Here is a 26,057-nt window from a genome sequence, read left to right as displayed (position 1 = left end):
CAATGGTAAGGGCCCTGGGTCCACAATACAGGTAGTATATAGCCTGCATCATTTCCTTCTGTACCTGCATGTCTAGAAGTGATGGAAGACGTCAGCCTCTTATGTGTTTTACACTAGCATCTGCTTCAGGCCTTTTTGAGGTAGACTGGTGTTTCTGAAATAATGTTGGCTGCTTTACAAGTTGTATTTGGGTGGTGCTGACTACCCTTCGAATTCTCCCTTTTTTTTGAGGCTGGGCCAATTTTCTTTTCTTGTCCTCTTTTTCAAACAGATGCTTGTATTTTGAAAGGATTTGGGACTATGCCTTTTTTCCAGTTTGATTTATAACAGAAACAGGATTCCTTTCCTGAAAACATCATTGTTCTATGACAGCTTCCGGAAAATGGTGCACTTTGAATCAGAGACTGATTGCAAGACTCCTTGTTCTTTGTGTGATTCTTTTAAAATGTTGACATTTGTAAAAACACCTTCAGTTCTTCAGATGAAAGGTGCTATTATTATGCCCTTTGTAAATGAACAATAAAAAGCTTACAGGAAGTTTGTCAAGTAAGTATTTTATCCATTGTATGGTTTTTAGTAGGTGTATATGAAAAAAATGCCTCTGACAGCTGAAAAATGAAACCTATTTTCATTCTCACCATCTTAGAATCTTAGAATTATAAACTGTTAGAGGTGTTAGGTCATCTAAACCAGTCCTCTCATTTTACAAATGAAAAAACAGATACTGTGAAATGAAATGACTTGTCATGGCTAATGAAGCTTGGCAGCTGGAATTTGAACCCAGAACTCTTGAATCAGAATTGAGCCTTCTTGGTAGTATATAGTGAGCAGAACTGAACCTCCTACTCTGTATTTGGATGATCTAGCTCTGATAATTGCCCCTGTTAGATGGAGTACAAAGCTTTGCTTCCTCAGACCTTCAGGCTTAGCTTGGGGTTATTACAAAATACTTTGTGTAACATTCTTTTTCTAATCCTCTCAGCCCTGTCAGATGGTTAATAATAGTCATAATGGTGAACATGTTTTAGAAAATGCTTTACTCACATTTACCCTCTGAGGTAGGTAGTACAAGCACTTTTCCTATTGGACAGAGGGTGCAACTGCCTCCCAGGAACTCTAGAGCACAGATTGAAACCCCAGCCTTCTGATTCCAAGTTCTTTGCCTTTCCCACCTTATCACCCCCTTTTAGTAGTTAATTGCTATTTTACAGATGAGGAAATTTGAAGCTTCACAAGGGAAGATGAGTTATTCAAGGCTAAAAAGTGTGAGAGTTGGAAGTTAAATCCATATCCTATGAATCCACTCCTAACTACCTATGCCATGCTGCCTTATTCATTCTGGATCTCTTACATGTAACCATAATACAGCTGGGTTCTTTCAGGGACTGTTTGAGTATGTTTAGTAACCAAAGGACTTGGTTTGAATCTGTTTTTTACAGATAAGTGTCAGTTCAAGCAGTTGCTAGATGCATGCTTTAAGGCTATGGGACCATAGGATTTAGAGCTGAAAGGAACTTTAGAGATATCTAGTGCAACCCCTTCATTTGACATATTAACATAGAAGATTTAATTATCTAAGGTCACCGTTGCATAGCTAGGATTTGAACCGAAGTTCTCTGACTCCAAATCCCTCCAAATTCCCCAGTATTCTTTCTGCAACCCCATGCAAGTGCGGTGTTTCAGATAAGAGCAGTATTAGAAGCTAGAAGTATCAGAAAATCTGGCAGAGAAATAGGAATTAAATTCTTGGTTTTATCTGACTTTTTGGTAGGGCAGTGGTGGAATGAGAGGGAGAAGGCTACAACCTATTAATCTGACACTAAATTAAGAACATTGTAAGAGACACTGGACTGTTTTCTTGTGAGCTTTTGGAATGAGGGAATGGAATTTATTCTGATGAACATGGTTGCATTTTAGTAAAATCCTGCAGCTGTCTTAGAAATCTAGCAGTCCTTTTATCAGTTTAGTTCAGTCCAAAAGTAATCAAGGACCTACTCAGTTGATGTGTTGGTTCTTAAGTGCCTCACTCATGCGAGGCCCTGTACTTGCTTACTGCTGGGGATATTAAGATGGAAGAACCGTAGACAGTTCCTTCTCTCAAAGAAATTTTAATTCATAGGCACATAGGGTACAAGAAGGAGGGGAGTCCAAAGAAGGAACCTTCGGGATCACTTTGGGTAGCTTGGGGATAGAGGTGGTAGCTGGGCTGGCCCTTTGAAGGAGGAGCGGGAATTTACCAGGTGGGGATGTGAAGAGAGGGTGTTCCAGTTCCGGGGGCAGCTTGCACAAAGGCATGAAGCTGTGAGTCTTGCTGGGCTGCACCGGGGAGTCTGAAGGTGCATGCCTACCTGAGACTGGAGAGGTATGGAGCCAGTGTGGAGAACCTTGAATGCAAGGCCAAGGAGTGTTATTTTACATGGAGGAGTGCCTAAATGGCCACTGAATCTCTTGAGCAAGGGAGAGGTGAGATTAAATCCATCCAGGAGATGACGAAGGAGGTGATGTGAGGCGTGGAGTGGGAGGAAAGACTGGGGCAGGGCCACCCGTGAGGAGGCTCCTGAAGTCATTCAGACAAGCTGACCTCGGGTCTCTTGGCTCCTACAGAAAGCTTCTCAAAGGCTACGTAAGAGAAAGCTTTCCTACCTGAGTGATCTGAGGTGAATTAGCAAAGGTGGAGGTGCTGTGGGCTCCCCTTGTGCGCTCCGCGGGGGATCCTCGGGCCTTCCGGTGGGTGGCATTTCCACGTGGCTTCTCAGCAGGGGGCGATCCAGCTCCGTGGGGAGCAGTTAGAGAAGCCCCGTAGCTCTCCCCACAACGTCACCGAGGCCCAGTGCTTTGCGGACCCCCAGCAGCGTACGTGTAATTCATGCACGTTTTAGCCTGTTTTCTAGGAAGAGGCCGATGCCCACCGAATGTAACAGAGCGGCGAAAAGAACCCCAAGCCCAGTCAGGGGAGGCGGGCCGAGGCTGCCGGCCTTGCCGCAGCCCCACGTTGCGTGTGACCTTGGGCAAGTCCACTACCCCGAAGTCGTTTCTTCATCCGTCAAATTAAGATGTGGGACCTTAAGAACTTGGGCATTTTGGTTGGGGAAGCTGCTTGTCCAGGGTCACAAGGCTCCTCGCAGCTACTATTTGCTAGGTTCCGCTAAACTGCCGGAATTGGACCTGATGTCCCGTGCTGCCGCGTTTACCCCTCCGCTCCTCAGCCCCAGGCCCAGCCCCCCTCGCCAGGGAGCGGCAGGAGGCTTGGGTAAGAACTTTGCTAGGATGCACCACGCCTGTGGTGCAGAGGGGAGGTGCAGGCAGTTGGGGGATGTGGGCACGGGGGGCGGGAGTGGCGCGCAGGTGCCTGGTGCGCTCGCTGCAGTTCCTCCGTGGGGCGCACGATGGCGCTTTAGCTCTCTCCTCGCCCCGACTCGCTTAGCGGTAGCTAAGGCGCCTTCGCCGTCACCTGCAACCTCAACCGAACCGTCTGGACAGGCAAATCCGGAGGGACGGTGGCGCGAGCCACTCAGCGAGCGAGCGGGCTGCCACGCTAGCCACCCAGCCAATGGGAGCGCAGAGACTAGGCGGAGGGGGCGGATCCACGACAAGTTAGGTTGAAGCGTGAGGGCGCTATCTCCCGCCTCTCGGCTGCCGCCGCCGCCGCCGCCGCCGCCGCCGCCGCCGCCGCCGCCGCCGCCGCTGCTGCCGCTGCCACCGCCACCGCCGCCGTCGCCGCCTCCGCCGCCGCCGCCTCAGCCTCGCGAGCGCAGCGGCCGCCGGAGCAGCTCCCGCGGCGGAGCCGGGGCCGGGGACGAATGGTCAGAGGAGGCCGCCAGCAGCAGCCGCGGACCCGCCTGCCCTCCAGGTGAGCCGGGGGCCCGGGCGGGGGGGCGAGAAGGACCGGGGCGGCGATCGGCCGCGGGAAGGGGGGTCGAGGCCGAGGGGGGCGTGAGGGGCAGCGGCCGGGAGGGCGCCTGGGCCGGCGGGGGCGGCGGCAGCGGGCAGCGGCCGGGAGGACGCGCTTCCCCCGGCTCCCCCGGTCAGGTCCCCGATGGATTATTGTGCTCGACTCCGGGCAGGATCACGACCCAGTGGAGAAGGTCCAGAGCGGAGCGGACAGGACCGCGCTGCTGCCGGAGCGTCGGATGACACGGCCGCTGCCGCCTCGGAGGGGCTGTGGAGGAGGAGGAGGGGGGGGAGGCTGGCCCCAAAGGGAGCCAGGGGGGAGGCGGCGGAGGTGGAAAGGTTCCTGACCCGGAGAGCTGTCCAGAAGCGCCCCGGGAGGGGAGGGACTGCTCCTCGCCCGCGTCTTTGAATGGAGGCAGGATGACCACTTGTTAAGGAAGTTGGAGAGCTAGGGAGGGTGGGCGAGGGGTCCTTGACCTTTTTTGTGTTGTCCTAGACCCTTTTTCAGAATACTGTTTTAAATTTAGCAGAATAAGATATTTAGGATGAGAAAGGAGACCAACCGAGATACGGTTATTAAATTTATATTAAAAGAAAACAAGTCCACAGACCCCAGGTCCAGAAGTGCGGTTGTAAAGGAAATGCTTGCTTTGGTACAGGTTGCCTTCAAGTCAACAAGCATGTAATTAAGTTGGTCCCTCCATGCCAGTCCCTGTGCTAGGCTCTGAGGATACAAAGGATCAGCCCTGGAACGTGCAATTCTCTCCCTCTTCTTTTCCTGGCTCCCCTGGCTTCCTTCAGGTCTTAACTAAAATCCGCCCTTCTGCAAGAACCCTTTCCAGATTCCCCCTTGATGCTAGTGTCTCTCCTCTGGGATGACGTCCAATTTAACCTGAAATACCTTGTTTGTACCTAGCTATTTGCGTGTTGTCTTCCCAGTTAGACTATGAGCTCCTTGAGGACAGGGGCTGTTTTTGTCTTTTTTTTGTATTCTCAGCTTTTAGCAGTTCTGGCACATAGGTCTTTAATAAATACTTAGAGACTAGCTTTCTTGCATTGGATACAACATACATACTACTAGTCTAAAACAAGTTTGTAGATTAGTAAATACAAATCTATATAAAGGAAATAGAGAGTTATTTTGATGGGGAGGGGAAAGAACTGTAACAGATGAGGAAATTATGAAAGGCCTCTTGTAGACAGTAGCATTTGAGCTTCAGGTTGAGGAAGACTCACCTCACAGATGGACGTGAGGTGGAAGAGCATTTTACTTATAAGAGATACCCTGTGGAAAGGCACTGAGGTGGAAGATGGAATATTTTGTATAAAGAACTTTAACTAGGCCACTTTGGCTGGAACATAGAGAATATGAAAGAATAATGTGACATCAATTTATAAAAATAGGATAGAGCCTGGTTGTGAAGGGTTTTAAATACCAAATGGAAGATTTTTTTTTTTCCTAAAGGCATTAGGGAGCCACTAAACCTTCATGAGCAGTGGAGTGTCATGGTCAGACTTATGTTTCAGGACTATCCATTTGGCAAAAGGTATAGCAGATTCCTTAAAAAGGGGAGAGAGATATAAGCAAGAAAAAACAATTAAGGGGACATTGTAGTGGTCCAGAGTGACGGGGATTTGAACAGAAAAAAAGGAGGTGGTTATGAGAGATATTGTGAAGATAAAGTCTATGTCATAGACTCTATGAGATTTGACAACTGATTGCCCATGGTGGGAGTGAGGGAGAGGGTTGGGGTTAATTTCTAGGTTGTAAACCTGGGTGATTGGGTGTATGGTGGTGCCCTTGACAGAAATAAGGTAGTCAAGAAGAAGGATTGTTTGAGGGGAAAAGATAATAAATTCTACTCTGGTTATATGGAGTTAGAGTTGCCTTTGAGACATCCAGGTGGAGATACCCAGCAGGTAGTTGTTGATAGGGACTAGAGCTTAGGAAAGATGAGGACTGGGTGTGTGTGTGTATATATACATACATATATATATATATATATATATATATATATATATACACACATATATATATATATATACACACAATATATATATATATATATATATATATATATATATATATATATATATATATATATATATATATATATGGGATCCATCTCCATAGAAATAATTGAATCCATGGGAACAGATGAGATCACCAAGAATAAGTTCTGTATAGAGAGGAGAAGGGGGCTCATGACAGAACCCCACAGTACATTTACACATAGAAAGTTGGGCATGAATGATTAAGCAAGGGAAACTGATTCTGAAAGGTCAGACAGGTAGTAGTAAGAGAACCAGAACTGAAGAATAATGAGAAGCAGTATTCAAGAATATGGAGTTTGATTGTACATAATAACAGCAACGTTGTGAGATGGTCAACTATGATAGACTTAGCTCCTCTCAGCAATACAGTGATCTAAGATAGTTCCAATAGATTCATGATGGAAAATGCCATCCACATCCAGAGAAAGAGATATGGAATCTGAATGCAGAACAAAGCATACTGTTTTCACCTTTTTTTGTTTTTTGTTTTCTTTCTTGTGATTTTTCCCTTTTGTTCAGATTCTTCTTTTACCACATAACTAATGTGGAAATATGATTAATAAGATTGTACATGTATAATCTATATCAGATTGCTTGCTGTCTTGGGGAGGGGAAGGAGGGAGAAAAATTTGGAATTCAAAATCTTATAAAAGTGATTGTTGAAAACTATCTTTACATGTAGTTGGAAAAAAACACTATTAAATGGGGGAAGAAAAAGAATATGGAGTTTGTCAGTAGTGTTAAATGCTATAGAGGGGCCAAGAAATATGAAGGCTATTAAAAAGTTATTAGGAATAGCAGTTAAGAGATTGTTGCTAACTTTGGAGAGAGCAATTTCAGTTGAGTGGTGGGGTCTGGAGAAGGATTGCAAAACGTTAAGAATTAGGATTATGAGGAAGTGGAGGCAAAGAGTATAGATAACTTTTTCTAGGAGTTAGGCTGCAGAAAAGGAGGATAGAGAAAGGGAAAAGGATGGATGGTAGCTTGAAGGGATAAAAGGTCGAGTGAAAAATTTTTTTTTAAATCTAGGATCCCTTAGCCTGTTTTTAGGCAGCAAGGAAGGAGTCAGTGGATAAAGAAAGCTTGAAAATTAGAAAGAATCTTTAAGGATCACCCCTTTTCTGTTCCCCAGAAGACTGATAGGGATAAGACCAAAGGCAAAAGTAGGATTGTTGCCAGGAAAAGGACCATTTCTTTCTTTTAGACTGGGATAAGGAGAAAAGAATAGGGGTGATGATGAAGCAGTTTGAGCAGTGGAGTTGGGGACAAAGAGAGAAGTCATGATGAATGACCTTGATTTTTAAAATTTAATTTTTTTCAGTGAACAAAAATCTTTTTTTCCCTCTCCATCTTACTTTCCCCTCCCAGTAGAAAAAAAGAAGAACAACACAATCCTTATTACAAATATGTATAGTCCAGCAATGCAAATTTCAGCATTGATGGTCTTAGTTTTCTCTGCAAAATCCTTTCTGAAAGTAAGGAAGTGGTAGTGTGGGGGTTTGAGAAGAGGAAGTCTGGAATAGATGCTGTGGGATCCTGCAGTAGAGAGTCAATCAGTGAAACGTAAAAAGATTGTTATGTAGCTGTAAAGGCCTAGGTGAGTTAACATAAATTTGTAGTGGGTCCAATCAGCACAGCTTTGTGACTTCCTCCAGCAATTTTTAGAGGCATATGAGTAGAAACAGAAGGTGTATGGTGAAGGTAATCCAGGGTTGGAATTTGGAAAAGGATGAGCCAAAGAAAATAAGAGAAGGGGGCAAAAAATTAAAGGGTAGGTGCAGAGTTGAACTGTATATTAGGATTCTGAAGGGACAAAAGTGAGGCAGGAATGGGGTGATAGATTGGGAAAGGTTGAAAGGATAGAATGACTGAAGGTTGTGGTAAGGATGAAGAATAGGTTTAGAAGGGGTGTACAGGAGGAGAAGGCAAAATAGGAGGTTATGTTAGGAATTTCAAAGTTCTGAATTTTGGGGGTAGAACATTCATAAGTGATAATGAGATATTAAAGGTATAACCATCTCTGCATTTCACCTGACCTGATATAAAGAGGCAACTTCTGTGAATTATGATCTTGATACATTGGATATATGAAGGAGCATCAACATTTTTTATTGGAAGAGATTGGGGTAGAGAATAAGACTGAACCAGTTGTTGAATTCCTTTAGAAAAGAGGGAGATTGATGTGGGAGTGGGGAGATAATTAGACACAGACTATCCATATTTGGATGATGAGGTTGTTGAGTGATGTTGGCAGATTGGACTAAAAGATTTCTTAGACTGTGATAAAATGATGAGACAGTGACTGTGAAAGAGCTACAAGGTAAGAGGAGCTGGGGGGCTGTGATAGAGAAAGTTGGGTTGAGGGCAGGAAGTGGGAGAATAGCTCTGTCAGTAGCTTTGAGGTCCTTAGCTGTGAGAGACAGTGGGCACGAGAAGAAGGAAACTGAAAGCATGAATGTGTGAGGGAATGACCTTTGAGGGACAGGTGTGGTTAGCCATGGTTATAAGTATTTGCACTGAGGGGCTTTGGACCCAGAAAACCAAGCTTGAGGGGCATTTGGCTTTGAGGGTCATTAGTTAATAAAGCAGTGGTAATTAGGGACCAGGCTGTTGGGTCAGTGGGCATGGAGGGGTCAGACTATGAGGTTAATTGGTTAAATGGATAGGCTGAGCTGTGAATAAGAGTAGGCACTGACAAGTGGTCTGGATTGTAAAGAGTAGAAGAGAGGGACTAGGTAACCTGGGCTATTAGAGATAGTGAGTATGGAAGGCTGTACTCCAGGGATTGGACTCTACTGTCAGTGGAGTGAGCATTGGCGGTTTGGGTTTGTTTTCTTTGCTTACTTTTTGTCTGTATATCTGAAAGTCAGGGAACTGCAGAGGAGTAAAAAGGCTCAGATGATTAAAAACTAGAAGATTGTTCATTAATGGAAAGTTCATTGTGCTTTATAGATACCATGAGCAGGTCACAGAAACTTTGCAGAGTCATGAAGGACTGAGTATGGAGCATGTAAGACCTTTTAGGTGTGACTGTGGATGATAATAGACATATATGATCTGGTCTGGTCTGTGAGGGACAGTGTATAAAGGTATTTGGCATGAAAATTGGTGTGTGGAATTTTAAGTTTGTTCAAGTGATAAAAGTATTTAAGCATTGTGATATGAGCAGGAATTGTATAGGGTACAGTGGTCATAAGGGAGCAGTAGTCCTCATTTGGCATGAATGGTAAAGGTGGGACTGTTGGACTCAAAATTTTCCGGGTTGGCGTTATGAATTGGTTTGAAGAGAAGGTGACAGATTGATTCTGGATTGATACAAGAAACCCAGAATTCCCTCCCTCCATCCTGCCCCTAGCCCCTTCGTTCTCTAATAGCTGCTTTATCTGTTTGGTCTCTAGACTAACTGGCACAGTGGAGAAACCACCTCGAAAACGGAAAACCAGGTAAGCTCTGGATCTTATTTGCTTATAGCGTTTGGCTTCTGAGGCTCAGCCTTTCCTCTTTGCTCTTTTTTAGTCGATGGTAGATATACCTTGTCCAAATTCTTCCATTAAATACACTATAAATAATAAAGCACCTGTCTTTTGAATACTGTCTTTCTCTTAGTGTAAACTTTTGATTATCTGGGACAGTGTAGGTCATGGATAATTGAAATCCTTTTATATTATTAAATTCTTATTTTAGCCTGTAATTTTTTTGCTCAATATTAATTTTTTTCATTCAGTTGAAGTCTGCCTTCTCTCTTTCCTACCTTTTTCCCCTGCTGAGAAAGCAAGCAAAACAAAACCCCTATTATAGACACATATAGTCAAGCAAAACAAATCTCAAAGTTGGTCATGTCCAAAACAAAACCTCTCATTCTGCACCCTCAGTCCATCCCCCTTGCTCTCTGAAGGTAGTCATCATGAGTCCTCTGGAATCATTAGCTTGTAATTTAATTTTTTTTTAAAGTGTTGCTAGATTTTTGTTTTTACATCACCTATATTCCCCACTTTATTCTTCCCTCCCAGAAGGCTGTCCCCTTTAATAAAGAAGGAAAAAAAGAGGAAGAAAGAAAAAAATTAACATGGAAAAAGTCTGTTTCATGGACACACACAGTCCCCCACCTCTGCAAAAAGATGGAGGAGGTGTCTTCTTATATCTCTAATTTGGGGCTGTTTGATTATTATAATTTTGCAATAATCCGTTTTGTTTGCTTCATTGCTGTTCTTTCAGTTTAGCTTGTTGTAATTGTTATCTGTGTTGTTTTTCTAGTACTTTTTATTTTCCCTTTGCATCAGTTCGTATAAGTATTTTCATGCTTCTGTATTCATCATATTCATTGTTTCTTATATAGCACAATAATACTCCATTACATTCATGTACCACAATTTAACTATCGCTTCTAGTTTGTTTCCATTTCTTTGCTATAACAAGAAATAGCTTATACTTTAAACTTCTTTCCTGCAACCCTTTTATTAGAACTTTTAGCAAGTTTATTATTTTATTATTAAAGTCATTGCCTTTTTTGGCTTACTTGTTGAAATGAGAGATGAATTGTCTCAAATATAGAGAATTGGAGAGAAGCAGAAGAGTTTGATAACCCACAGATTAGAGAATTGTCTCTTGAATCCTGAAAAGTTAAAGTTGCCCTTCAAGTATACCACTAAGAGACCTCAACAACTCTGTACTTGTGGTTATTTTAAGTGGAGACACAGAAATAAATCAATTAGAATGTAATTGTCAGTCTATAACTATTGCCATGAATATGCTTATTAAACGATTAGAATTAGTTTGAATAAACCTATAGGTGGCCATTTTATTGATAAACTATTAATGGTAGAAATGAATATGGCCAGCCACTTTTTCTAATGCCTTACAATGGCAGAATCTTATTAGTGATGGATGAATCTTTGATTGTTGATATACTGATGGGCTGTACCACTTGTAGAATAAAACATTTTTGAAGGTAAATGTAAAAGTTTATGTAATATGACCTAGGAACCTCAGGCCATTAATTCTAGCTGCCTCATAGCTGTGAAAACTGAGGCCCAGAGAAGTTTGTGACTTGCCAACGTTAGTTACATGGTTAGTAAACTTCAGAGATAGTTTTGTCTAATATATATATGTACATATATATATTTAATTACATACACATATATCTGTCTACATCTTTCTCTCTCTGTCTCTGTGTGTGTGTGTGTGTGTGTGTGTGTATGTGTGTGTGTCTCTCCCCCTCCCCCAACCCCACCACCTGGCCAGGCCTTCTGATAGTATTTTGGACATGACTGTTCTCAAAAGGTTAGGCCAGTGGAGTCTTGAAGGTTCTGGTAGATCCTACCAAAATGGATAAATTTCAGGTATAGTCTTGGCCCTGTTTTTTATCCAAGGACCAGCTTGGCTTTCATTCAGGTACCTTTATTTTATTTTATTTTATTTGTTTTCAGTGTTCTACAATCACTTCCATATATCTTAGATTTTTCCTTCCCTCCCCACCTTCCCCCCTTCCTCCCTACTCTCACCCTAATATGGTATACAGTTTTATATAGGTTCCACACATATATTTCTATTAAATACATTTTCACCTTAGTTATGTTGCCCAGAAGAATTCAAATGGGAGAAATTATAAAACAAACCAAAACATAATACAAAAGAAAATGATCTACTTCATTCTGTGATCTAATTCCATAGTTCTTTCCCTGGATGTGGAAGGCATTTTGCCTTAAGAGACCACTGGGAATTATTTAAGTCCTTACATTGCAATGAAGTACTAAGTCTACCAGAAAAATTCCTCGCACACTGTGGTTGTTGCTATGTACAAAGTTCTTCTGGTTCTGGTCCTTTCACTCAGCATCAGTTCATATAAGTCTTTCCAGGCCTCTCTGAAGTCTTCCTGTTCATCATTTCTTATAGCACAATAGTATTCCATTACATTTGTACACCACAATTTATTCAACCATTCCCCACTTGTTGGGCATCCCCTTGGTTTCCAGTTTTTGGCCACCACAAGGAGAGCTGCTGTAAGTATTTTTGTACATGAAACCCTTTCCCATTTTTATGATCTCATGGGGATATAGTCCTAGAAGCGATATTGCTGGGTCAAAGGGTATGCGCATTTTTGTAGCCCTTTGGGCATAGTTCCAAATTGTTCTCCAGAATGGCTGGATCAGCTCACAGCTCCACCAACAATGAATTAGTGTTCCAACTCCTCTCACATCTTCTCCAACATTTATCATCATCCTGTTTTGTCATGTTAGCCAGTCTCAAAGGTGTGATGTGGTATCTCAGAGTTGTTTTGATTTGCATCTCTCTAATCAATAGTGATTTAGAGCATTTTTTCATATGACTATAGATAGCTTTAATTTCTTCCTTTCAAAACTGATAGGTAGCTTTTTTTCTGGAAGGTTAGTCAACAGATGAATATTTTTTGGCCATGGCAGCTCATAAAGACTACCTTTTCATGGCACAGGTAGGTGATAAGAGTGTATATAGTGCTGGCCCTAGAATGAGGAAGACCTGAGTTCAAATCTAGCTTTAGACACTTATTAGCTGAGTGACCCTAGAAAAGTCACTTATTCTTTGTTTATATCAGTTTACTCTTCTATAAAATGGGCATAATATTAGTACCCTACCTGTCAGGGATGAAATGAAATAATATTTGTAAAGCACTTAGCATAGTGCCTAGCACATGTGTTATGTTATGTAAATGTTAACTATTATTAATTACCTGGGTCTACTTAGTTGTGTTTATATTGATGATGAGAGTAGCTACATTGATGAAATTAAATATCTCTTGAAATACTAGCCTAGGTAGTGAAATTAATAAAATTCATCATTTTCTTGCTTTATTTGTTTTGGGGGCAAATAAAAAGCAGTCTGAGTGTGTGGTTGGAATAGTTTAAGGGTACATTATAGAGCCTTTATAAATTTATTGATTCTTTTTAAATACTGTAATTTCCAGCAAAAAAAAATACTGTTAAGCCAAACAAAAATGACAAAAATGAGATAATAATTTTTTAAATTGTTTTGCAAATCTTGATGTTATTAATATCTGACAACATGTACTCTAACATAGCCATCTATAATTTACCACCTCTCTACTGAGAACATGGAGGTTCGCCATATCAGTCTCTTGATAACTGCATTGATTTGAGTTCGGATTGCTATGATTTTGCTATGTATTACTATGATCAGTTAATATATTATTGTTTGGTTTGTTCTTATTTTGTTATACATTAGTTCATATGAGTCTTCTCTGGTGGTTCTTAATGTTATGACCAATATTAATTGTGCTAATAATCTGGGCTCATGCTAGGGCCCTTGTTCTATATGTGCTTTTAGGGGAAGATGTCCAGAACAAGGAAATTTTTTCTTGCTTTTCACTGACAACTATTGTCAGTAATGGCTGTGTAGTGAGGGAGTAAGTCTTTTCTTATCCTATTGGAGACATGCTGGTTGTTATATAAACTAATAAAGATTTTCTTTACACTGTAGGGTTTGGGGTTTTTTTTTGAGTGTGATTATAATCTTAAAAACACAAGAGACTCGGGTATTATAATAGTCTCAATAGATGGAATATGTGCTTTTGTTATGCCATGTATAGCAGAATAAATTGACTTCTCTCCTAGGTGGCTGTTGTTACCTCTTTTTCCTGAAGCACTTACTTCAGTAAGTCATCAGCATATGCAGCCTGGATCCCCTGAGACGGGCTATGTGCAACACAATGAGGAATGGAGAGAATCTGTTTGCTGCTGCATAGGAAAATGGGAGAAATTTGTCAGTCTTACCAAAAAAAAGGAAAATAATGTGTATTTGTCTTCCACATTCCAGAATTTCTTTTACTGATATAGCTTCTATTTTCAAGAATAGTTTTATATGACATTGTAACTTACCGAGTATTTTAGATTTAAACATAGATAGCCAAAGAGGCCTGTTTTAAATTCACTTATGGTTTTCTGTTGAAAAACCCAAACAAACTCAAAACTGTGGCAGTGCAATGTAGACATGAGGACATGAGTCCTTGGGTCTTAGAGTTGGAGTCACAAAGATCTGCATTTGATCCCTTCTCTGACATGTAGGAGTACTGTGACCAGAGGCATCCACTTTACTTCTTAGAACCTTAGTTTCTTTGTCCACAAAGGCTGGGGGTGGGGGGGTGGGGGAGTGATACTTACAGTACCTGCCTCACAGGATTGTTCTGAGGAGCAAATGGGGGTATGTAAAGCACTTTACAAACCTTAAACCCTTTATAAATGCAAGTTACAGTGGCATACAAATTGACTGACTCAAACTAAAATTTATTGACTCATACAATAAACCTTACATTTTGCGTATCTTCAAAACATCTTTTAATATGAATTTTATCCTTTTAATCACTTGTTTTATGCAATTTAGCTCACAAGATTTTTGACATATTTAAGTTCTTCATCATTATACTTCACTTTTGTAATGTTGAATATTAAGTGTACCTTTTAAAGAGAGTTCATTTTTCCAGACCTAGCCTTGATTATAACTCACAGGTTTTCAACAGGCTTAAAAAAGGTGATCTTATAAGCCAATGAATCATGTTTAATTTCCATTTCCTCTAAGGCTTGCCTAACTTTTCCTGAAGTATACCATGGTGCAGTGTTGTGTTGTTATATCCCATCTCCATTTAAAAATTTTTGTAATTCTAGGACAGTTATGCATCTGTGTATTTAATAGAGTTAATCACTCCCACAAGGGGGACAAGACTTCCAGATCCACTTGAATTCTCATGTTATTTTGATGGATGTTTTACAGGCTGATGAAGATGCCTATGTCTTTTAGGCTTGCTTGGAATTCTGACAATAATTTTGGTATCTATAGCCTTGAATGAAAAAGTGAGCTTTGTTACTTGATTGAGATAATATAAGTAAAGTGGTCTGTAAACCTTCAAAGCTCCTGTTATCAGTTAAATAATTAACTGCTATTGTCAGTTAAAATTATCTTTTTCTGATCTTTAGTACTTTGTTTCAGTATTATCTTGTCCATGACAACCATTTTTTCTTCATAGCAAGTTAGATTTTCCTTCCTTCCCCCATGCCATTTCTCCACTGTGGTGAAATCAACTTTCCCAGCTGCCAGGTCTCTTGGCAGATGTTAGCTTATTTTCTGATGATTAGTTAGGCTGTTTTGCAGCAATAATTTCAGTTCTTGGCATTGGTCTTTTTATTTAGACCACACTTTCCTTTTGATTTTAGTGAGACTAATTCTGGTTCAGTGTAGACTTGAATAACTTGACACCCTTGACTTTGCCAGATCAACAGCCATTGCAGTATCTCTAATGGTCATTGAAGTGTGCTCTTTAAGAACTGCAACTTTTACACATTTCTTTTGAGAAATAGCTATAATTAAAAACTACAGAATTAGAAATGTAAAAAGAGCAATAAAATGTATGTTTGGCACAAAATCTGCCATTCAAGCATTTAAATATGAGGCAATAGCTAAATCTGGTTTCATCTGGTTAAAGTCAGACTTAAGGAGTCAGTCTAGTGTTGGTAGTAGAAGCACATACACAGTCACAAAGAAAATTATTGCTTATTTCGGGTAGTTGGTGCACCATTGAATTATTACATTGCTAATAAAGTAGGAGGGATAAAATCACAGGTAACATTATTTAGAGAAACACTTATAAAAATTGAAGTGATATAATTTGCTAGATATACTATTTTTATGCTTCTTTAATTCAGTGGATCTGAGACCTCATTGATGTGAATATTCCCTTCAGGGACATATATTACAACCCATCCATTTGCTTGCGTCATATATGACTTTTGCCTACGTCCTTCAGGAAATTCTTCCAAAGAGGCCCAAGTTATGTGCTGGAAGCCTTCTTTTGATCCTTTTGGCTTTGCGGATACCAGTGGAACATGAAAGTTACCCAGTTATATCTTGCTGTCTCTACTTTATTATTTAGCCTTGTGTCTCTGATAACATCCTCTCTGCCATTTTTTTTTTCTGTTTTGTAAAATTCTTGGTTAAAAATGGTGTTGCATCTCACTCACACCCATTGTGTGCTTCTGTGTTGCCCTCTGGGTGACCTTTGGTTCTTTGGAGATTCTGGTATCTTATGATTTGGAGCCATAGCATCACTGGACAAACATTGTTTAAAAAATGATTTTATTTATTTATTTATTCATAATTTATTTTAAGGAGAAGCTTGGGATCATTAAAAGTACTGATCAGTTGTCCAAAAGCAATCTATTCCACCTTCAGACAATTTTAATCCAGGATCATTGTTCATTCACAGTGCTTGTTAAACAACTGTATACTGATGGATCAACTCTGTGGGTGTCCATAGAATTGTATACTGTAGTCTGTATAATAAACATTTTTATCCACTTTTTAAAAAAAAATTCAGATTGTTAAGTCATATGTCATCCACAAACAGAAGCTTATAGAGGAAATCTCCATCTATAGGGAATCAATGACAGTGGCAAAAACCTTTTATAAGTCTATATCTTCCTGTTTTATTCTTTGCCTGATATTAAAGATCAGAGGGTCACTGAACAGTTATCTCTGTTATACCTTTTAGACAATCCTGTATAATTTTTAGCATATGCTTAGGAGACACTTGGTTGGGCAAAGCCTTATCTGATCTCAAAAGTATCCTTTACTCAAGTATCCTGTACTCCGAGAGTTGACTTGTGTAACTTACTGTCCTTCTACCCTTCCCTTGTTCTCCACTGCCCCCTTGTGATTGCTTTTAGCACAATTCCAGTATACTGACTGCTTACTCTTAATTAACTCTTGATGTGCTGGTTGCAGTTATTCAGAGCTTACACAGTCTACAACGCAATACAGAAATCCCTTCTACAGCATCCCTGAGAAGTAATCATTAAAGTCTTGTTTACTTTATACACCAACAGTTTTGAAGATTGTTTCAGGTCATTACATCAGTTCATTTCAAACATTCAAAAGTCTTGTTTTAAGACTTGATTTTTCATTTCTAAATGTTTCTGTAATTTTTCCATGACCAAAGAATGGATCATAGAACTATGATTTTAAAAATATATAACATAATACCCTGGATATCATAGCTAGCATTACCTGTTCTGGTTTTGGGGTTTGTTACTTGAAATATAATATTTTCACTATAAAACATGAGCTGTCTGCATGCCTGTAATGCTCTCCTTCGCCATTAGCTCCTCCTGGTTTCCTTTAAGTCTGAGCTAAAGTTCCACAGTTTGCAAGAAGCCTTTCTAAATCCCTCTTAATTCTAGTACCTACCCCCTCTTGATTATCTCAAATATATCCTATATGTATTTTGTTTATAAATAGTTGGTTGCATGTCTCCTCCCCTCTCCCCTCTCCATTAGATTGCAAGTTCCTTGAGAACAATGACTTTTTTTTGATATTCTCAGCACTTAGTTGTTTCTGGCACATAGTAAATAGACACTTAATTAATGCTAAATTAGCTGTTTTATCTTACTAATATCTTTGCTTCCTTGTGTCTTCAAAATTCCTGATTTTGCCTAATTATTTTTTTTAATTTATGGAATAAAAGGAGCATTTGTATAAGATGATACAATAAACAAGATGATTGTACATGAAACTGCAAATTTACTATACATATCTTGTTTTTCCTTTCAAATATACAACAAAATTATCATATAAATTTCTTTTTTTCTTTCTTCTCCCCCACCTCTACCCTAGAGATGGTTACTACATTAGACACAAATTGGCATATGTATGTAAAATTATTCTGTACATACTTGGGAATGACTTATATTCTTACATATATGACAGAGTTCTTTATATGTTTGAGTTATGAGACCTTTATCTGATAAACTATCTATAAAATTTTTTTCTCATCTTGTCTATATTTGTTATATTTACACACTCATTTTAATTTAATGTAATTGAAATTGTCCATTTTATACCTAATTTTGATCTTTATCTCTTGTTTATTCATAAATGTTCACCTACCCATAGGGCAGCTAGGTGGTGCACTGGATAGAGCACCAGTACAGGAGTCAGGAAGACCTGAGTTCAAATCTCACCTCAGACACTTGACACTCACTAGCTGTGTGACCTTGGGCAAGTCACTTAACCCCAATTGCCTCATCCTGGGTCATCTCCAGTTATCCTGATGAATATGTGATCACTGGATTCAGATGGCTCTGGAGGAGAAGTGAGGCTGGTGACCTGCACAGTCCTCCCTCCCTCAAAACAAAGTCAAGTGCAAGTCAGGTCATCATTTCTCTGATGTCATGGTCTTTGGCAACAAAGGATGAGCACACATACACACCTACCCATAAGTCTGATAAGAAATATATTCTATGTTCTTATTTTCTTGTATAATTTCTTTTTATATCTAGGTTATGTATCCATTTTGATCTTATCTTGGTAAATGGTGTGAAACATTGGTCCATGCTCACTTTCTGCCATACTGTTTTCCAGTTTTCCCAACAATTTTTACCAAATAATGAATTCTTAAATCTTAAATCTTTTCACTTGTCAGATAAAAGGTTATTATATTTACTGCCTAACAATTGAGTTTAAGATCTGATACTACTGAACCTCCTTCATTCATACTTTTTTCATTATTTCCTTTGATATTATTATGTTTTTTTAAATGAATTTTGTTATTATTTTAGTAAATTCTAATTTAGTAAACTTAGTAAATTCTAATTCAGTAAAATAATTTTTTTGGTAATTTAATTGGGATGGCATTGAATATATACACTAGTTTGGTAAAATTGTCATTTTTATCATATTGGCCCTGTCTAGACATTCATGAACGATTAATATCTCTCTAACTAGTTAAATCTGATTTTATTTGTATAAAAAGTTTTTTTTTTTTAATTAATTTTGTTTATATAGTTCCTGGATTTGTTTTGGCAGATGTACTCCCAGGTGTTTTATACTGCCTGGAGTTATTTTAAGTGGGGTATTTTTTCCTCTCTTCTTGCAGAGTTTTGTTTGTGATGTATAAGAATGTTGATGATTGGATTTATGTTATATTCTACCTAATTATTTTTAATGGACATTGGAGCCTAACTCTAAAAATCATTTAGAGTTAACAGAATACAACTTCTTAAAATAAAATAACCCTAAGAATGTATATGAATGCTGGTTTTTTGCATGAACTTTGAGTAAAACAAATGGACAATCAGTTATGCATCATATATTACTGGATACATTGAATAACAGATGTACTGTATCCATAAGCTTGCCTTTTGGTAGCATGAATGGTTTTGACCAGTGTTGAGTTTTTTTTGTTTTTTGTTTTGCATTGACTAAATGGACATATTGCATATGACATACATAGGCAGTAAAGCATATGGTTTTGATTTGTGCTTGTCTGTCATTGAAGTAGAACCCCATGGATGACTTCACAGAATCTCAGGGTTCTACAGAATGAGAACCTTAGGAATGAAGGGTCTTGAATTTAATTTAATTCAGTTCTAAACTTTTATGATTTTATAAAAAAGATTTTTCAATACCAGAGGATTTCTTTAATATCTACTTAATTGATCACTTTTTTATCAGACAGATTAGCAGAGATTATAGTGCAGTTAGAAATCTGAATACTTGGGTAAGGGTGGTAGTAAAAAATTAAGGGTAAAATGAGATTTTTATTGTGTTTCCACACAGAGTGAAGTATGGAATACTCCAATTTGGATTATAATTTTATTCATGTAATGTCAAGAGAACTGGTAGAATATGGCTAGCAAGTTGAATGGACTCCTTTTGGCAAATTTATGGAAAGACATTGGTAAAGGTCCTGTGGAATGGGCAGATATGGATGGGATATGATTAGATTTGTTGCAGAGAATTCTCTCACCAATTAAAATATGAATTCATTGTAGTAAATAAGATGTTTTAGATAAAGCGATTATATAACATCATATATTTATTTTCATTTCAGCAAAATGATGTTCAAAAACTATGTAATAATTTCCATCCATTTTCATTGTCTTTGGATGCCTTTCTGTGGTGTGTAGGTGACCTTTGTTTCCAAAGGCTGCCCTATTGGAACTGCCTCTCTAGCGCATGAGTTCTCAGAGTGTAGTCTCTAGACTCTTGGGTCACCCAAGACCCTTTCAGGAAGTCCTCAAAATCAGAACTGTTTTCATAAGGTATTCTTTGCCTATTAAAATACTCCTTCACTTTCCAACTACATATCTGAGTCTCAATTTTTTTCATATACTTCAGCACTTTTTTTCATATACATCATATCCTCCCAATATACTTGAACTGTAACAACATCATAATAGATGGAATGCAAAAGTGGATATAGGAATCTAGGATGTCTTCTATTAAGCCAAACATAAAAGACAGTTGCAAAAATATATAAAACATTACCATTCTTCGTACTGCTTTTTTTTTTTGTTTTGGAAAATACGGTTTTTTGAAAAAATGAAAATGTTATTTATGTCAACATGTCAATCTTATTGTTATTTAAATGAATGAATAAATTGAAAATTATCACTTTTAATTTCTAATACAGTAAATATCAATAGATATGACCCACTTAAAAAAAGATTTTGGGGGTCTTTAATAATTTTTAAGAGTGTAAGGAGATTCTGAAACCAAAAGGTTTGAGAAACCAAAGGCCAACCAGGAAGACCTTTGAATATGGTTTTGGTAGCAGTTTTGGAGAGGCTTATCACTGGAAGATTGCTCACTAACTGATACATTTCTTTTGACCACAGCTGAAGGATTTTCAGTTTGATGAAACCATGGGCAATATAAACATCAAAGTGTGCTGTAGAGCTTCATGAGACACATTTTCATTCCTACACAGGGAGGACAAGTTCTTAGTTTCTGTTTTTTGTCATATTGTTTAGGGGAGAGAATAATATTGAACTGAAGTGGTAAAAGCAGTTATTAAATTATAATTAGTAGTTACAAGAGCATGGTATTTCCATGAATCTAGAAGCCACTGCCTTATTTTTTTTAAGTGAAGGAAAAAAAGATTTGTTCCATTAGTTTGTGGACCATTTGAGCATTGGTGTACATATGTTCTTATCTTCCTGATTAGATCTCAAAAAAAAATGTGGAATATATAATGAATTTTGTCTATAAGAAGAATAGGGAAAAGAATAGTGATACTGCATATTAATATTAAAACTTGGTGGAGTGGTGTGGAAATGTTGTACAACCTGATAATAACTGCCAAATACAGGAAACATTGTATTTTGATAAGGATGTCTTCAGTGTTCTAGGCAGCTAGGTGGATGGAGACTTGGGCCTGGAGTCAGGAGAACCTGAGTTCAAATGAAGCCTGACAGTTAATATGTGACTCTGGGTAAGTCACTTAACTTTTATCTGTCACAGATTCCTTAACTATAAAATGGGAGATAATAATAGCACCTACTTTCTAGGATTGATGTGAGGATCAACTGAGATAATAATTGTAAATTACTTAGCACAGTACCTAGCACATAGTAGGCCCTTAATACTTGTTCATTTTTCTTCCATTTCCCTTCAATGATGATTCAGTGTTTACTATCGATCATAGAATAATAGAATTGGACAGACCGATAGGAATTATATATATATATAGTTTAACCACGTCATTTTATACAGTACTTTATAGTTTACAAAAGGCTTTTTTTTCCACACAACAATTCTGTGAGGTAGATAGTAGAGGGATTGCCATACCCATTGGATAGGGAAGAAACCTTGATCACAAAGTAGTGAAGTGACATGCTTAGGGCCTAGCAAGTTGGCAAGCAATTACCAAACAGTTTCCTCACCATCACCTAACAAAGAAGGTAGCATATTAATATCCTTCTTTCACAAATTAAGAAATTAAGGCTTGGAGAGTTTAAGTGATTTGCCATATATCGCACACTGGCAGAATCAGGACTCAAAACCAGTGCTCTTTCTACAGCATTAGTGTTATTTCAATACGAACAATATCCTAACCACTGTTCCCAGGAAGTTTAAGCTAGTTTTGCACATAGTAGGCTCTTAATAAATGTTTGTTGAATTTGAGTATAATTCTTGCCTGGCTGTTAGTATTTAAATCCATATCTTTTGACCCCAACTCCAGTATACTTTCCATTATATTCTATTCCCTTGAAGGACTTCTTAAAAATTACAAAGCTAGTGTCTTTTTTAAAGTTCTGTTGATTGTTTTTGTTTTTACGCTAGTCACTTCCAGATATAGCACCTCCCTACCTGCTGGACTAGCCCTCTAACACTGGACCTTTCCTTATAACGTAGAAAAACATTTAAGCAAAAGACAATACAGTTGTTGAATTTGATAGTGTATGCAATATTCTACCTTACAGTTACCCCTCTATCAGCTGTGAGGCAGGAAATATGTTTGTTTGCCTGCTCTCTGGAACAAGAATTGATCAGTTTGATATCCTTTTAGTGTTCTTTTCATTTACATTATTATTGTCATTATATGTTTTTCTTTTTCGTACTTCACTCTGTATCAGTTCATAAAAGTCTTTCACTGAATGATTCATATTCATTCAATCTTACTTCACACTAATATTCTAGTATATATGTATATACCATAGTTATTCAGTCCAACATACAGTCATCCAACTTATTTCTAGTATTTGCTACCATAAAAAATGTTACTGATTATTTTGTTGTATGTAAGACTGCCTTTCTGTCTTTCACTTCTCTTACTTTATAGTGTTAGCAAGTAATGAGGTTTTATTACTCATCTAGTCATATTGACAGTAATGCAGTGATGATGGCACTCATTGCATTTGGCTGGTTTACCAGATAGGTAAACCAAACAGGACTCCATGTTGGAGAGATTATTTTAGCTGTTAAGGAAAGTAGAGCATCTTTAGGTGTTGTTTATAGTAATCCAGTCTAGGATTCTGTCAAGTACAGCCCTTCTGTAACGTGGTGACAGGCATCTTTGTATAATACAGCTTCTGACTCTTTGCTTCTGGCATTTTTTTAGATCCCTGTAGCCTCTGTAGCATGTTGAAAAAAATTGTTCTATATATGGAAAAAAATCACGTCAAATAGAATTAATGTATGGTAGGATAGAGAACCTTATTTCAGTCCTGGCAAGGATTTCAGTTCTCAGAAGTCACAGGATTGTAGAATGTTAGAGGTCATTTAGTCCCGACCCTTCTGCTTATTCCTTTTCTCCTCCTCCATCCATGAAAAAATAGCTATAATAGGCAAGTCTGAGACATACTAGTATCCTGTTTACATTTGGTATTGAATAAAATGAGACATTCATAGGTCATGCAGCAATTAATCAAAGGAACTTTACTTAGTCAAAGTTGGAGAGTAATATTCCAGAAGAATATGTATCAAGGACGCCAAAGTTGATTCAGTTAAGCAAAGCTGATTTCCCTGAGTTGCCCATTGTGGAATACTACCCATGTATTAGAGTGGTCCTGGAGATTCTCTTAGTTGTTTGTATTCAGGGACTAGGAAATGATGTTAACAACTTGAGCATTTAGTCTGCTGAGCCAATCAAGTCTTGAGATGGTTTCAATACCTTTTAAGAAAAAAACTAACTTAACTTGCCTGGGAGCAGTGGTTAGGATATAGCTCATGCTGAAATAACATTAATGTAAAAAGAGCACTGAGTTTGAGTCCTGGTTCTACCAGTGTGCAAATCACTTTAGCAAATCACCTCTCTGAGCCTTAGTTTCTTAATTTGTAGAAGAGGGATACTAATATGCTACCTACCTTGTTAGGTGATTGTGAGGAAGTTGGTTGGTAAATCTTGAATTACTATAAAAACATTAACTATTATTATCAATGAGGAAAGTAAGACTGAGAAAGGGCAAGGCACCTGCTTAGTACCAGTGTGATATGTAGTGAAAAGAGCCTGGAACTTTCATCAGGAGAGAACTGAACTGAAATCTGACCTCATATTCATTAGCTTTGTGACCATAGTAAAGTTATTTAACCTTGTGAGCCTCAGGTTTTTTCATCTGTATAATAGAGTTAATAATAACACTTGCCTCATTGGGTTGTTGTGAGGATAAAATGAGTAATAATAATGATAGCTGGCATTTTTATAGTGCTTTAAAATTTGCAAAATGCTTTACAGATATTATCTCATTGACCTTCACAAGAACCCTAGGAAGTAAATTACCCACATTTTGCAAATGAGGAACTGGAGAGACAAATTAAATGACTCACCTAGGGCCATATAGCTAGTGTCTGAGGCTGGATTTGAACTCAGGTCTTTCTGACTCCAGGTTCAGTCCTCTTTCCACTGTACTACCTAGTTGTTTAGGTAAGGTATAAAAAGTGATTTGCAAACCTTAATGTCTTATATAATGCCAACTTTTTTTATTGTTGCCTCTTAGTCTTATAGAGCTGAAATTAGAACTCAGGTCCAGTGCTCTTTGCATTTAACTGTCCTGCAGGACTGAAAATGCAGGAAATTTATCTTCTCTTCTTGAGAAGATAGATGACATACATAGGAACTGTGTCTTAGATGTTATGCTTTGCATATAATAGGTGCTAAATCTGTCAATCAGTCAATACGCATTTATTGGTTGATTGTTGTCCTTCCTTCTCGATGAGGACCAAAATGACATCACCATGATAAAGTCAACTTTCAGCATGTCCGACTGTGGATAATCAGACCAATATGAGCTTGGAATGCTCTGCCACAGATTGGGCAGATAACCTGTGTGAACATTTGGAATTGATACTCTGAATTTGTGTATTCTATGTTTCCTATGAGCTGTTTCAATTCTGCTTTGCTCATAGAGCACACAGCATCTTCTCTGATGTGGGCATGCCATGCTGAATGGTCCTGTGCTAGTGTCTCCCATGTTGCACAATCAATTCCAAAGTTCTTGAGAGACACCTTGCGAGTGTCCTTGTGTCGCTTCTGACCACCATGTGATCACCTGCCCCATGCAAGTTCTCCATAAAATAGTCTTTTTGGCAAGGGTACATTTTGCATTTGAACGTGGCCAGCCCATCAAAGTTGTGCTCTCTGAAGCATAGTTTGAATGCTTGGCAGTTTAGTGTCTGGTACCTTATCCTGCCATATGATCTTCAGAATCTTCCTAAGACAGTTCAGATGGAAGTGATCCAGTTTCCTGGCATGGTGCTGGTAGACTGTCCATGTTTCACAGGCATACAACAGTGAGGTCAGCACAACAGCTCTGTAGACTTTCAGTTTGGTTGTCAGTCTAATTCCTCATCTCTCCCATACTTTCCTTCAGAGCCTCCCAAACACTGATCTAGTTCTGGCAATCCATGCATCAACCTTATTATCAATGTGTACAGCCTTGGAAAGTACACTACAAGGTAAGTGACCTTATCCGCAGTACTCAGAACTTCTTCATTTGCTGGAACCAATGGTTCCACATTTGATTGCTGATGGAGCACCTGTTTTTTCTTGGTGTTAATTGTTAGGCCAAAATTAGCCCAAGCAGCAGAGAATTGATTCATACTTTGTTGCATTTTAGCTTCAGAGACTGCATTGAGTGCACAGTCATCTGCAAACAGAAAATCATGCACCAATACTCCCTCCACTTTGGTCTTGGCTTGTAGCCTTTGCAAATTGAAGAATTTACCATCAGTGAGGTACCTGACCTTGATGCTGTGTTCATCCTCATTGAAAGCATTTGTCAACATGACTGAAAACATCATGCTAAAAAGTATGGGAGCAAGCACACAGCCTTGTTTCACACCATTGGTAACTGGGAAGGCACGAGAGCATTGTCCACTCTCCAGAACCCAGGAAATGCAATCTTGAACTTGACGTACAATACTGATGAGCTTCTCTGAGCAACCAAATTTATTTACTTAAATTTATTTATCATTTCTTTAAATTTATCTGGGCAACACATTTATTAAGTACCTACTGGGTGGTAGGCACTGTGCTATGGAGTACAAAAAAGAAGCCCACAGTCTATTGGAGGAGACAATAAGGAAACAGGTGTGTACAAACAAGCTATATACAGAATGAACAGGAAATAAATAAAGCACTAGAATAAAGGGGAGATGGGAAAGCTTTACTGTTATAAGATTGGATTTTAGTTGGGACTTACAGGAGCCAGGGAATCCAGTAGGTAGACAAGAGAATGGGGAACATTCCAGGCATGGGGAACAACTAGAGAAAATGTCTTGTTCATGGAACGTCAAGAAGACCAATGTCACTGAATGTGAGTATATGTGGTGGGGAGAAGGTATAAGAA

At 38.8% G+C, this 26,057-nt stretch overlaps 1 protein-coding gene across 5 annotated transcripts in view; it reads left to right on the top strand.

Moving 5' to 3' along the window:
* Nucleotides 1-3,702: 3,702 nt before the first annotated feature.
* Nucleotides 3,703-26,057, top strand: part of SCAI (suppressor of cancer cell invasion) — a 204,543-nt gene continuing 182,188 nt past the window's right edge. For 4 of the 5 annotated variants that reach the window (XR_011972109.1, XM_072631896.1, XM_072631895.1 and 1 more), the window contains exons 1-2: nucleotides 3,703-3,850; nucleotides 9,345-9,389. Coding sequence is in view for 3 of the 5 variants with exons in the window: in XM_072631896.1 (XP_072487997.1) it covers nucleotides 3,801-3,850; nucleotides 9,345-9,389 (95 nt within the window). In the remaining 2 variants the exon portion in view is untranslated. The remainder of the gene's footprint in view (nucleotides 3,851-9,344; nucleotides 9,390-26,057) is intronic. The other variant, XM_072631900.1, reaches the window with a different exon arrangement.

The sequence above is a fragment of the Notamacropus eugenii genome, chromosome 1 (genome assembly GCF_028372415.1).
Source record: "Notamacropus eugenii isolate mMacEug1 chromosome 1, mMacEug1.pri_v2, whole genome shotgun sequence".
NCBI classification, from domain to species: Eukaryota; Metazoa; Chordata; class Mammalia; order Diprotodontia; family Macropodidae; genus Notamacropus; species Notamacropus eugenii.
Note: the sequence above shows the minus strand (reverse complement) of the source record. Positions and strands in the feature narration are given on the sequence as shown.